The sequence below is a fragment of the Andrographis paniculata genome, unplaced genomic scaffold (genome assembly GCF_009805555.1).
Source record: "Andrographis paniculata isolate CXL003 unplaced genomic scaffold, ASM980555v1 Contig21END, whole genome shotgun sequence".
Taxonomy (NCBI): domain Eukaryota; kingdom Viridiplantae; phylum Streptophyta; class Magnoliopsida; order Lamiales; family Acanthaceae; genus Andrographis; species Andrographis paniculata.
The window spans coordinates 4,566,263-4,581,328 of NW_026137502.1; the positions used below are offsets into that span (position 1 = coordinate 4,566,263).

General features: G+C 35.5%; 2 protein-coding genes across 2 annotated transcripts; one reads left to right on the forward strand and one right to left on the reverse strand.

The window, feature by feature from the left end:
- Positions 1-4,623: 4,623 nt before the first annotated feature.
- Positions 4,624-7,643, forward strand: LOC127244856 (omega-3 fatty acid desaturase, chloroplastic-like). The gene is made up of 9 exons (XM_051265398.1): positions 4,624-4,786; positions 5,021-5,673; positions 5,780-5,869; positions 5,970-6,036; positions 6,140-6,232; positions 6,319-6,504; positions 6,667-6,747; positions 6,955-7,092; positions 7,195-7,643. The coding sequence occupies exons 2-9, from the start codon at positions 5,132-5,134 to the stop codon at positions 7,402-7,404; spliced, it is 1,407 nt and encodes a 468-aa protein (XP_051121355.1). The 5' UTR covers positions 4,624-4,786; positions 5,021-5,131; the 3' UTR covers positions 7,405-7,643.
- A 3,651-nt stretch (positions 7,644-11,294) lies between these two features.
- LOC127244786 (zinc finger CCCH domain-containing protein 29) lies at positions 11,295-14,325 on the reverse strand. Its single transcript, XM_051265283.1, has 2 exons — positions 14,158-14,325; positions 11,295-13,695 (listed from the first exon to the last, which is right to left on the reverse strand). The coding sequence occupies exon 2, from the start codon at positions 13,687-13,689 to the stop codon at positions 11,647-11,649; it is 2,043 nt and encodes a 680-aa protein (XP_051121240.1). The 5' UTR covers positions 13,690-13,695; positions 14,158-14,325; the 3' UTR covers positions 11,295-11,646.
- Positions 14,326-15,066: the final 741 nt, after the last annotated feature.

Consider the following 15,066-nt stretch of genomic DNA (forward strand, 5'->3'; position numbering starts at 1 on the left):
GTTATTTTTAGTCAATCAACAAATACAATGTGAACAACAAATAGTAATAAATAATTAACCATCGATAATTTTCGAGGTGTTGACTGTTGACCAAGCAATCCTACCTACCCTACCCTAACACAGGTATATACTTATGGTTCAGTGTGAACAGATGGACAAAAAGGCGGTTAAAAATAAGAGTCATCCATCCGCCTTTGTAAATATTTTTATTTTGAAACTATCTCTATCTCAGAATGTTTGTGATTTTTCTTTTACTGTTACTTTACACTTGATTTTTTTTATCCTTATAATTTATTACTTTACACTTGATTTTTTTTTTATCCTTATAATTCAATTCAATTCAATTTACAAAATCATAAAAAATTTATAGGTATAAAAAAGACTATAAAATTAATTTATATCACCTAATGATAATAAGAAGAATTCAAACATATGTTGCATGGTCGGTTATATTAAAGTTAATGGAACACATAATAGTCCTTTACAACGTGTAGTAATAGAAATAATAAAAATACATATGTGTCTGAATTATGGAAGTAGTCCGTAGTTATAATTATAGGGGTTTGACTTCACTTAATTTATTAACTACAGCTAGCGTTTGACCTCACTTCAAACTTTTGTTCTATTATTATTATTATTATTATTATTATTACTTCTTATAATGTGAGAAACGCACTCACTATTCTTAATATCATTATTTCTTATAAGGTGAGAAGCCCAGTCACTATTCTTTAGGTATGTTTTGGATAAATTTTCGATCAAACTTAATAGCTTGCAAATAAAGTTTGATAAGGCAAATCATACTAGGCAAACAATACGTGGCAGACAAAACCTGAAGACGTTGGATGTTCATATTTTAGAATATATCAAAATATATATTTTTATCATGCATCAATTCAGATTAAAATGATAAAAATATACTTTTTATATTCGACTTTAAGGTTATATTTACATTTTGTATCATTATACTTAACATTAAAATATTTTTATATTTGTATAATTTTTTGTACAAATATTCTTCTATCAGTATTATAAAATATAGTATAAGGGCGTGTTTGGCAATTAGCTGATAGCTGATAGTTGTTAGCTTATTCAATTAGCTGGTTTGACTAGCCGATTCGATTAGCTGTTTGTATTAAAATGTTTGGTAAAACAACCGTTTGATATTAGCTGTTTATACTTTAAATGACAATTGAGGACATTTCTATTTTATTTATGTTTCTAATATATTTAATTATGTTTTTTTTTAGTTTAGAATATTTAAAATTTTTTGTTATTAGTTATTGAAAATTGTAAAAATGTTACAAAAATATTTATTTTTATTACAGTTAGATTTAAAAAATAATATATTTTTATTAAAATATATAAATAGTTTTTTTATTGAAAATAATTTAAAATATAAAATAATAAATTTTTCATGTATATATTTATTATGTTAGTTATCGATTAGTTCATTATATTTATAATTTTCAATAAATTTAATTTATTTTTAGTATAAAATTTATATAATGTAATTTTAATAAAAAAATAAAGTATTAATATTTATATATTTTTATTTTATGTTAATTTTAATAAATTTATATATTTTACAATTAAAATAATTTTTATATAAAAATTAATTATTTTAAATTTATAAAAGTAAAACTATATTATAATAAAATATTCTAATGTAATTAATAAATAATCAAAATATATTTATTTGTGTAAAATTTATAATATATTTTTAAGGGCATATAAGGAATGAAAAATTTTTTACAGAAAAAGTTATTTCAAAACGCTGGATAAGTTAGCTTTTCAGAAATTAGCTTTTTGGGTCCAAAAAGCTAATTTACCAAATACCTAAATTAGCTTTTTGATTAGTCAAACAGCTAAAAGCTATTCAAGATCTTCAAAAAGCTATTTGCCAAACACCCCCTAAATATTTTTTGTCATTTTTTTATAATTTGTATTACGTTTTTATATAATAATTAACACGCAAAAAGTAAATATAATTCTTAAAGTCGAATTAATTATAATTTTTCAATCTCAACTAAACCCTTCATACCCGTCGACAGATTAACGTTGTAGACATATATCTTATTTTCATAATACTCAATATATATGTTTATTTATATATATATTCTCTAGATATTAATTCTATCGAACCCATCGACATTTTGTAACTTAGGTGCATCTCCTACACACACACACATATATAAATTAGCTTAATGTAATTAAAATACTAATTTGATCGGTTCGCTATTAATTAAATAAAATGAAGATTAAATATGCTCTAATTATGACCCTAATCCAATTAAATAAAGTCATACTCAATTGAATTGAATTGAATTTATTTTATTTTTATTTTTTATAGACTATTAGATTCCGTTGAATTTCACATTATAAACAACAACAACAACAATAATAATAATAATAATAATAATAATAATAATAATAAAGCTTGACATATAATAGTAAATAAAATAAAATGTATTATCATTTATCACACTCTGACAGATCACAAGCATTATATAATTAAATTGAATTTTATTATCCATGATAGGATAGGGACCACAGACCACATCCAGCCAATGCACAATCTTGCCCACCAATCGGAATTCAATTTTCCCAAATTCGGATAAATCGTTTTCTCAAATTCCAATAATTGGTGACTGCAAAACATTTTCAAAAACTGCGTCATTTTAATTTTACCTTCCATTTACGTATATGCATTTGGAGTTTTAAAATTTTGAAAAAGTTTAAAAATTAATAAAAGGTTGAATTTGATGTGATGATTTATGAAAATAAATAAATAAATATATAATAGTATGATATATTTGGTTTTTTTTTAAAAAAACAAAAACACCAGCAATAAATAGTACTAAGAATTTTAATATATATATAAATAGAACTTTAGATAGCTCAATTTTTAATTATTTTATTTTATTTTCAAATAAATAATTATTAAGTAATATTTTGAATAAAAAACAAATGTTAAATCTAGTGTTTGATTTTAGTTTTATATTAAAAAATTTATTATTCAATTTACAGGATTTTTATAAAAATATATTGATTTTCTCATAATATTATATCAAAATACTATTTAAATTCCAAACTTAAATTAATTCTTATTTAATTATTTGGTGTGTGTGTATATATATATATATATATGATATGTTGTGATGTTTTAAATTGTAAAGTTTATTTGATGGAAAGTATTTTGTATTAGAAATTAAAATATATATGAAAAGTAATGTGTCATATGTAAAACATGTTTTCAATATTATAATTTACATAAAATAAAAGGTTTGCTAATCAAGAAGAGGACGACACTTAATATACACATAGCGTGGGATGACTTTAAAAATAATTGTGGGAGGAGGCTGACAGTTTTCCAACTTATTGAGGTGTCTTTTGGCAATTACAGAAAGTGTGGGGCCTTCCGGCAAAGGTTGTTGCTGTCATTTTAACCTCGGCTTATTGATATGTTGCCGTTAGAGTTAGTCTTTCCCACCGGCCATCAGACCTATTTACGACTCCAACTGATGTGATGGTCAAACTTAGTATCGGTTAAAAAGAAAAAGGGTTCATGTTCATACTAGCAAAAAAATAAGATAATTATTTTGTAATTAGACAAATCAAAATAGTGTATATAATTATTTTGCAATTAAACAAATATCACCCTTCCAATGGGAATGAAGAAGTATGTTGATTCAAGATAAAGATTCAAATGTTGAAGTATTAAAGAGTGACCTTGATGGAACAACCGTTGAATAACGTATTTTTATGTAGGTTTTGTGAGTCTCAAGTCTTAACTATCTTCATCCCACATCTCCTGCTAATATTTTTGTTTTGGCATTTTTCACATGTAATTCTTCTAAAATAATAAACAATTAATTATACCTTATTTTATCACATCAATCAAATAAAAAAAAGTATAGTATATATTATCACAACAATTAATTTCTATTTTATTTCACTTAATCTAACCACTAAATTTCTATCTCGCAAATAAAATACTATATATGATTTAATATTTATTTTTTAAATTATTATTAATAAATAGTACTCTATTAAAACATCTTCAAAGCATTTATTTGATAAGAGCTTTAGGTTAGATATAGGAATTTACAATTTTAGAGTTTCTAAGAAAGTTATAAATTAAATATTTAATAAGATAAAGAAATATGTAGTATAATATGTATTTAAAAAGAAAACAATCATGGATAAATAATGGTAAAAGTTAAAAAACTGTGGAGCGCATAAGTAATATTATTAAGCAAAGAAGTCAAATAAATAAACACAAGTGCGTTAATCCCAGGAGTCATCCGTGCCGTTCAATCTGAAAGCACCCACGGTGGAGATTGAAAGGAATCTGAAACACAAGAAACTAGCAGTGGACCGAGCCGAGCCGAGCCGAGCCACCGACCCAACCCAAGAAGAGATTCACACTCACACACCAAACCAAACAAAGTCCCATCACGAAAACGATTAGGGGTGTTGGAAATTGACCAAACCCAATAGTAATATTATAGTACTAATAAGATAAATGGGATGGGAGCATAAAAATCACGTTCCATACCCAACGCAGCCGCAGTCAGTAACTGGAAACTCAGACGAAACCCCCTCTCCTGCCGACCCATCCCCTCGCTGTATATATATAGAGAGAGAGAAGGAGCGAAGCAGGCAGGGAGGCAGTCGTGGATGCGGGGAGGGCCACGAGAATCCCACAACTTGCAAGTTTTCTCCATCTTCAAATTGAGGAGAGAATTCATCCTTACTACTAGTAGTGGTGCTTCTTCTGTTGGTACGCTAACGCTAACGCTACCCTCCCTCCCTATCATCACTATCACTTCGCCTCCTATCTATAATCCATCCATTCATTCCAGCGAATCATTATTCAATATACATATATACATATCTATATATACGTACAGCGAGAGAGAGAGAGAGAGAGAGAGAGAGCCCTGGTTCGTTCAATCTGCGAAGCCCTAAAGTCCACACATTTATTTACTTACTTCCTTACGTTTTTATTCTGCAGGCAGCACCTTTAATGAAAGCTTGCTGAACCATTGTTGTTGTTGTTGGTGGTGGGTTCTGATACTGATACAGATACAGATACAGATCTCCATCTCCATCTCCTCCGTCCGCAATGGCGGCGAGTCTGGTTTTCTCTGAATGTGGCCTCAGACCCCTCCCCAAACTCCTCTACCCGAAGCCCCGACCCTCCTCCTCCTCCTCCGATTTGGGGCTGAATCTGAGGGCCGTAAAGCAGCACCCCCCATTGTGGTTCCCATTCCCAAATAGCAGCCGAGTGAGAAGATGGGCTGTGGGGGTGAGTACTCCAATCAGAGTTCACCCAATCGAAGAAGAAGAAGATAATGAGAATGAGAGCAGTAACAGCAGCCTCCATGGAAGGAGAGGAGGGTTCATTAATGGCGAGGGCCAGGGCCAGGAATTCTTCGACCCTGGGGCGCCCCCTCCCTTCAAACTGGCGGACATCAAGGAAGCCATCCCGAAGCACTGCTGGGTGAAGGACCCTTGGAGGTCGATGAGCTATGTGGTGAGGGACGTGGCTGTGGTCTTCGGATTGGCCGCCGCCGCCGCCTACTTCAACCATTGGGTTGTGTGGCCTCTCTATTGGTTCGCTCAGAGCACCATGTTTTGGGCTCTCTTTGTCCTTGGCCATGATTGGTAGGTTTTGCACATGCTTGTTTTCAAATTAGGTTTCTTGAATTCCCATTCCCATTCCCATTCCCATTCTCATTCCCTTTTGGGATACCTATTGTTGTTTGTGCAGCGGACATGGCAGCTTCTCAAATAGCCATAAATTGAACAGTGTTGTCGGCCATCTCCTCCATTCGTCAATCCTCGTCCCTTACCACGGCTGGTTTGTTCTTTCTTCTTACATCCATCCAATCCTTAGTTTGTCACTCAATCTTTGCCTATGGCTATGGAGTTTCGAAAAACTCATTCATCGAATCTTGCAGGAGAATCAGCCACAGGACACACCATCAGCACCATGGACATGTTGAGAATGATGAATCTTGGCACCCTGTAAGCTCACTTTTTTATTTTGCAAATCTCATTAAAACCTTTTGATGATTCGATAAATTCGACAGAATCCAATCTTGTCTTTTGCTTTTGCATCTTATTACAGCTTCCAGAGAAAGTTTATAATAGTCTGGACAACATAACGAAGAAGCTGAGGTTCACATTGCCTTTCCCACTGCTGGCATATCCCATCTACCTTGTAAGTCCATCCGCGCCAAAATCAGTTTGTTTTTTCAACTAATCGACCTGTCTGATATGTTCTTTCATGTCTGTACTTGATCACAGTGGGGGAGAAGTCCTGGGAAGACTGGCTCCCATTTCCATCCGGACAGCGATCTCTTCGTCGCCAATGAGAGAAAGGATGTAATGACCTCAACAATATGTTGGACTGCGATGGTTGGAGTGCTCGCCGGACTGTGTTTCCTAATGGGACCGATGCAATTGCTCAAACTTTATGGGATACCTTATTTAGTAAGCCTCTGAAATCCCATCTCGATTCTATACTTTAGAAATGCATGGTGTTGTTTGAGGCCTACTTCGTATGTCAACCACGTGGAGAGATTTTTGGTTGTTAGGATTGCCTTTTTGTTTTCGTGACTACTTGTTGGAATAAATTGTGATTTTGGTTCGTAGGGATTTGTTGCATGGCTTGATTTAGTCACCTACTTGCATCACCATGGCCACGACGAAAAGCTTCCATGGTACCGTGGGAAGGTACTAATCTAAACCTAATGAATCGAATATGAATCTTAGCGTCGTGGTTTATGTAGCTCTATTTTTCGGGTTATATTTAAATTTTGGTATGCTTGGAAGGAATTAATGCGAAAGGATACAAACATATATATATTTAATGTTTTGTCATTGAATGTTTCGACCTTTTATTAATACATTACATCTAATGACTATTTTACCTCAAAACAGGAATGGAGTTATCTAAGAGGGGGTTTGACGACACTAGACCGGGACTATGGGTGGATAAACAACATCCACCACGACATAGGGACGCACGTGGTACATCACCTCTTCCCGCAAATCCCACACTATCATTTGATCGAAGCAGTAAGTCTCAGTTTACTATTCAATGAACTGTTCCATTTTAATTTAATTTATCGCATAATAGTAATGGTAATAATGATAATGATGATGATGATGATGCTGCAGACGGAGGCAGCAAAACCGGTGCTGGGAAAGTACTACCGAGAGCCGGAGAAGTCAGGGCCCCTTCCACTTCACTTGCTGGAGATCCTTCAAAAAAGCATGAAGAAGGATCACTATGTGAGCGACACCGGCGACATTGTCTATTATCAAACCGATCCCCAAGTAGCTGCTGCTGCTGCTGCTGCTGCTGCTGCCAAGGAATCCTCTTCCTAACAGCAGGAATCGAATCGAACTTGATTTATTATTATTATTATTGATGCATCGAGCCTTGATCATGCCGTGTGAGTGTGAGTGTGAGCTCGATCTTAACTTTGAATTACTTTTATCAATTTTTTTTTAGGAGAGTATAATAGAGAGGTATTTTTGGATTACAAAAATGATGTGCAGATTAAATGTAAGCAAGATTTTTGTTATCCCAATTAAAAGAAATACTAATATACATTATTGTTGTATACGTGTGGTTTGACAAGTTTTATTCTTTGGTTTAAAAATGAGGCTTAGAAAACATGGTAAATAAATATTGTACAAATTTCTTTGAAAAAGGAAGCTCTTTCTAGCTCTAGCATGGAATTTCTTAAAAATTACAGGAAACTTGCTTGTTTGTGTATTTGCTCTGCTCTGCTCTGCTCTACTGGAATATTAAATTGATGTTTATACTATAATATTATTAGAGTTATTAATTAACGTTAGTTGTTGATTCATTTTAATACTACATGACATGACAGACACACACACACATTAAAAAGCCTACTTTCCAATTTAATACTGCTTACCTGGCTATCATACTTCTTTTATGGGCTTAAGGAATCTATCCAAATAATCACACCCTCCTATTTAATTAATTAATTGTATCTCTTTTTCAAAATTTTAAAACACATCATGCATGCACTAATCGGTATTATATAATAGTATTATTTATATTCATATAATACAAATATCTCAATAAAATAACAATTCCTATTGTTATTGATTAATATATTTACATACAACAAATCTACAAATATATATATATATCAGCATGTTTTATTTATGCTCTATAATTATTTTTTAAGTAGCGATTGAAAACATCAACATGATACCACTTTTTACAAATGGAGACAGCAACCATTCAATTATTGTATCATATACAAAGAAATGAAGAAATTGTTCTCTTAATTTAATTACCAGTGCTTTCTTTTGATTGAGTAATCTTTCCATATTTGCATTGCAGTAGGCCTTCCTTATAAACATCATCAGAGTTGCAAGATTCTGCCATGCCATGTTCCAATCCTACACGTACAATTCCGATGGTGAAATGTGTTCTAAGATAGTCCTTTAAGATTGGAAAATATTTTTTGATGAATTACTTGGACCTCCCCAAGATGGAAATTTCGAATTCGAGATAAATCTCTACGATGCCACCTCAATATAAAAAAACCCGTCCACTTAGGAGGTTAGGAAATTGGGCCCATTTGTTTTGTTTATCGACTTTACAAGGCCCAAATAGATAAATGGGTTTGAATAGTAGAATTCTTGAAATCTTCTCCCACTATTTCGATAGTCGTTGTCAAACTTAATTGAATAAGCCCGTTGGAATTAATTTAAAAAATAACTAGAAACAAAATTGCAAAAGTCAAAAAAAAAAAAAAAGTTTGATTTTATATTTCCAAAAATTTATAAAAACAATTTTTTTTTTTTTTTTTGAATGTAATAAAATTAAATTGTCAAAATATTGTATTTTTATACGAAATCTTTATAATTGTAACTAAACTTAAATATTTCTAAAAACTTTAGCGTTTGTGTGCATTTTTTTTTATTTACATTTTATATTTCAAAGATATTGTTTTATTTATAAACCATCAAATTAAATATCATTTAAATAATAAATTTAAACTTCAAAATTCAATTCGAGCTAAAAAGAAACATAAGCATACAAAATCACAATCTTGGTGTTGGATGAATAGATGTGTTTGAATTTAATTTGAAATTATGCGTTTTTTTAATTGAAATTTTAATTTGAATAATATTTTATTATAATATTTCTTACAAAATATTTTTTTTGTTAAAAATTATATAAAATAAATAATATTAAAAAAAAAACAAATAAATTCATTATGCTTAAAAATAATAGGATAAAAGATGATGGGAACTAATAAATTAATTATTTATTGTTTGAAAGAAAAGTCGGAGGGGAAAAAGATAAAAAGTTGTTTGTATTTTATTTTAAATTAAAAATATTCTGATTTAGTTTGGACTAGAAATTTTAATAAAAATATGCTATATTTTTTTTTTTATAAAATATTATACTATAATATTATCAAATTAAAATTTAGATCAATACATCTATAAGTTATGTTTATAATTTTAATTTTTTATTATATGATCATCACATTTTTTTATAAAAGACTTATAATTTTTTTTTCATAACCAAAAATAAAAAATAAATTCGAAACGAATACACTCATAATTCTCTTTTTCTTTTAACTATTAGAATTTCTAACTAAAAAATTTGTGGTGGAGAGATGAGAATAAAGTTGCTAGGGCGGCTATACTATGCTACGCAATTATAATATAGAAAAAATATATACTCCTACTACTTATTTAATTTCAATGGGGTCCACACGCGGAAATTTATCTCTGGGAGCCATCAGGAGCTGCGCTCCTGATTGAATCCACGCCGTTGGTGGTGGTGTGGACCCTGGACGGTGCGGATTACATTTCGTTTTCATCGTTGAGTGTGACGTCAAGATCCGAGTCAGAGACCAACTCCATTTGTTTTGAGGAGATCCGGGAGTGTAAAAACCAGATGAATCTTGACGACTTGACCAGATGTGGACGGTGTGGATATACCCGGTGTTGAACTCCTTGGATGTTTCAAAATTCCGACATCCTGGATCACAAAAATCTGCCTATTCTTTGTTCAAATTTGACATGATTGAGTTTTAGTATTATCTATTATTATTTTTATTATCCGAAATTAATTAATTAAACTATTGAAAGAGAAAAAAGAAACCCAAACCCACTTGAGAAACACATTCAAATTGCGTGTGTAGACCAAATTCCAACAAAAAAATCAGTGCAAATTGGACTCGGTTGAAATCTTGAATTATAAATATTAATTCAACGTTACTAAACCTCTGTTTAAATAAATTTTTTGAGAGTTTTGCAAGAAAGTTTTAATAAATAGTAAAAAATAAATATTTAATGTCACATTTGTATGATAAAAAAAAATTATCATAAATTAATAGAATCAAGAATTTAAAAAACTTCATGTATAAACGGAACCTTTTTATTATTTTAATTTAGAATGTTAAAAATTAATTGCAATTTTTTCTTCTTGTGTATCTACTAATTATTCATTTATTACCATTTTAATTTTATTTTGTAAGATTATTTTAAATAAAAAAGGAAAAATAAAAGCTAACAAGCATATTGGGATAGATTGAGTCATATCTTTTCAAATTAATTCCACAACTCCATGCTTAAGTCACAACACAAATCATAAGGGACAAAACAGTACTCATTTTATAATTCACTTTATACTTAATAGTTTAGAAGGAAAAAATGTTTTTTTAAAAAAATGGAAAAGATGGATTTGCAGTGATCACTGATCTTATTCTTCGTGCTTTTGATATCATCTTCCTCTCAACTTAAATATTTAATCATTCATACCTTCTTTAATACATACATACACATACACACACACACACGTTGTATCTATTATTTACTTATATTGTGTGTGTGTATGAATTATTTAGTGGGATCATCACTGTTTTTTCCATTCTTGACAGGTCTATTATTTTGGGGTGGATAGTGACTCCCACTTTGCAAACTTTTATGATGATTATTATTATTGCTGCTTAATAAACTTTGAAACAATTTTGATAAAGTAGAAAATAATATAATGATTAAGTATATATTTATTTGAATGAAGGAGGAGGGATCAGTTCAGTTGGGGAGTGGCAATAATAAATTTCTTGCAGCATCATCATTATTGTTTATATCTTTTGTCCCAAAAAAAACAAAAAAGGCAAGAGGGAGGAGTTTGTGTGGCCAAAACATTCCTACTTTCCCATTGAATTTGGAGTGAAGAGTTTTTTCAAGGAAAAATAAGTAGTGATACATTTGATGATCAAAATGCACATTTATTGTGAAATGGCAACCAAGAAAACACACTACGAGGGTTACATTTCCATAGACATATAGCTTCAAGAATAGAATAGAATAGACTAGACTAGGTCGCTCTTCTCTTCTCTTCTCTGAACAAAGAATTAAATAAGTTAAAAAATATATCCCTCCTAATGTCATCCATCCTCATCCTCATCCTCCTCCTCCTCCTCCTTCGTCTTCATCAGTTTGCTTCCAATATACTAACTAACTAAAACATGTAACAATAATGTATGAATTAAGAATCAGAAAGAATAACAATTTAAGATCATCTTCGATGTCGACATTCGCTGCTGCTGCTGCTGCTGCTTACGCCAAAATCTGCTCCTGCTCTATGTACATTTGGTCGAACCAGTGCGGCATTGTGTCGTGGACGCCGCCTCCCTGCCTCTGTTGCTGCAACGGCACGTCTTTCACCAGTGAGTTGACCCACGAGACATCGGGTTCATCGCCAATGCTTGCAGCCACGGCCACCGACGGAGAGGTCGGGGTAATAACATTGTTGCCACCACTTCGGAACCCAAACGACGCAGACTTCCTCAGCTTGTTCGCCTCTTCCCCGTTGAATCCCCACTCTAGCTTCCCATTGGGGGAGCCCCACTCCGAAAGCTTCGGCGGCATCAGGCTTGCTGAGCTAGCCGAGCCCGAGAGGTTCGAGCGATAGCTAGCAGCAGCACCACCACCACCGCTGCGATCGATGAAACTCTGGCTGCGTTTCGAGAAGGCAGCTGACCTTGAGTTCATTACTGCCGCAGCAACTGCAGCAGAGGTGTCGAATCCGTATGCTGCAGGGGACTTCCTCGATGGGGAGGACGAGACCGTCGAAGGGTAGCTCGCTCGGAGCTGGTTCATGTTCTGCCGCATTTGAAGGCCGGTCGGGGATTGCAGCTGGGCGGAGCTGCCGGAGCCACTGATCTTCGGCGACAGCCCCTGCAATTGAGACAGCAGAGCAGGGTCGAGGGACCCAAAGACATCGTCGAGATTAGTTGGCTTCAAATCCCCCATTCGGCCATACGGCGAAGATAAGCTCGCCAGTTCCTCGAGCTGCTGCTGCCGCTGCTGCTGCGTGTGGATTTTGTCCAATCCGCGCAGCTCCATGTCCAAGTCCATGTCTCTTGCACTCAAAGCAGCCTTGAGACGACTCCCCGGGAGCTGCAGAGCCGGCGGGGTCAGGTTCACCTTGTTCTGCCACCCACCCATCGGGGACGACGAGGAAGCAACCACCGAAGGAGACATCGGCGGGGTCGAGGTGTTGGGCAGCATCAGAGAAGGCGAGCCGAGCGACAGCGGGCTCAACGCTGTCATGTCCATCGAGTTGGCCACCACGGACTTGGGCGACGGCATGGCGGAACCAGTGGAAGCGTAGAGCGGGCGGAGCTCCTCGGTCCTGTGCGCGAAGAAGCACACCTTCCGGGAGCAGCCGGTCTCGTCCTTGCAGAGGCGGGTTCTGTACTGCGCGGGGTGCAGCCACGACTCGAAGACGCCGTGGGCGTACTCACAGGCGTCACCCTTGGCGCAGCTGCCCTTCTTGAACTCGGGGCAGGGGACGCAGGTGTAGTGGTACTTGCGCGGGTCACGGCGCCGAGCGTTCTCGCCGGGGTGCACGAAGGGGCACTCGGTCCAGTCGTGGGAGTAGGCCCTTGAGCACGGCTTCACCTTGAAGCTGTACATCCGGAACTCGTCGCTGCCGTACACCCCATTGTTTATGTCCGGCAACGACACGTCCACGGGGTACTCCTTCTTCTCCGCCCGAGGCGTTCTGCTCCCTCCCCCCTCCTCCCCCTCCCCCTCCAGATCGCCGGTCTCCACTTTGATTCCATTCAACAGCATCTCCAGCACCCCTCTTCTCTTCGAGCTGCCGCACGATTTTACGCACGGCGCGATCAGGTCGCCGGGCTTCTTCCCATTCACATCAATGGCGTTGACATCCGCGGAGGCATCGATCAGCAGCCCCACAGCCTCGACGGACGACCACGAGCCGCCGGCCGCAGCGCAGTGCAGAGCGGTGGCGCCGTCAGAGCCGCACGCCCGGTTGACATCAACCTTCCCGGTTTCGAGAATATACTTGAGAACCTCTAGGCTTCCGTACAGGGAAGCAATCATGATAGGGGTCCTCTCCTCAAACCCCATCCTCTTCTTCGATCCAAAGCTTCTGCCGTACCAGAAGCTCACCCCATCAATATCAGAACACCTCTCCTCTACCTCGAACTTGAATCCTTCCACATCGTCCGTCGCCGCCAGTTCGAGCAATTTTGAGCAAGATTTATGCACAACTCCGCCCTTGTCTTGAAATCCAGCAGCCTCCATCTCCAAATCGAATGGGCTGAGTCTGCGCTTTAAATCACCGCACATCAAAACCTGAAGCATATCCACAAAATACATCGATTAGAACCCCCCAAATCTCAACTATCCACACGCAAATCTCAAATTCATCCCATAGAAAATACAAAGATAGAGCATCACTAGCTCCGCCCGGATTTGAACTGGGGAAAAAGGATTGGATAGGTAAGCATGATACGACCCCCAATCAATTAAAAGCTCTGCAATAAAAAACATTCTCTGCAAAAAGATATAAACCTCAACGAGGCCTCCAACGCCCCCACCCAGACAGGTCGCAAAATCATTAACAACGAATCAGGATGCTGAATCACAAACCCCGAACCCCTACTAATAATTCAAATCCGAATTCGTAAACGCGGAATCAACAAAGAACCCCCAAACCCAACACATGATAAATTCCAGCTCAAGAAGAAAAGAAAAGAACAGAGAGAAAACAGACAAAGCCTACAAACAAACGTCGGCGAATCAGAAGCAACGTACCTCAAATCAAGCAAGCGGCTTCCCTTTGAAACCCCCAGAGACCTCCAATTGAAAAAAACTAGGAACAATTTGGTGGTCCGATGAAGCACGCACACAAGTTGTGAAAGGCGGTGCTAGCGGAGGGCGATATATATATTGCTGGGATTTCACAGAAAGGACGAGTCCAAAGACGCGAAACGAGTAGGAAAGTGTGACTTTTCTTCCTGCTTCCTTTTTGCTCGAATTAATAATAGTTTTTCCCATTTTTTCTTTAATTTTATTTTGGATCAGTCCTCTTTCTTTCCTCCCAAATGGGTCAAAGTCAAAGCTGGAAGGCATGGGCCCCACACTTCACACCCGTTCTGTGCCTTACTGGTTCCACTTTAAATGGAGATGCAAATGCAGATGCAGATGCAGGTGAAATGCAAATGCAGATGCAAATGCAAATGCACATACACATGCAAATGGGATGGGACCCGGGCGAGGACTGAGAATCCAATATGGAACCGCCATAACGGGTTGGTCCGTCACGCGTGGGCCCCGCAATTATTGAAATATCCAGCCCAGCCGCCCCCCGCGCTTCTTACCCCATTATTTTACTCCAATTTGGATTTTGGACACCCTATTATGTTCCAATCCTTATTTTTATTATTATTTTATACTTTATTATAAAACATATCTTTTTTTTTTCTTTAATAATGGTTATTTGTTCCTTGTTTATTACTATTATTTTATTCTTTTTGATTCGTGTGTATTTTAATTTTATTTTATTTTTCTAAAATATGTTATCGCATATAAAACCATAGTCGTAAATTCAGATGGTATTTTAAATGTGGATATAAACTTAACAAGATTTATTACTATATGAAAGAAAATCATATAAGCTCTACACATTTAGAGTGTCATCATGTTTGAATTTTGATATTGAGA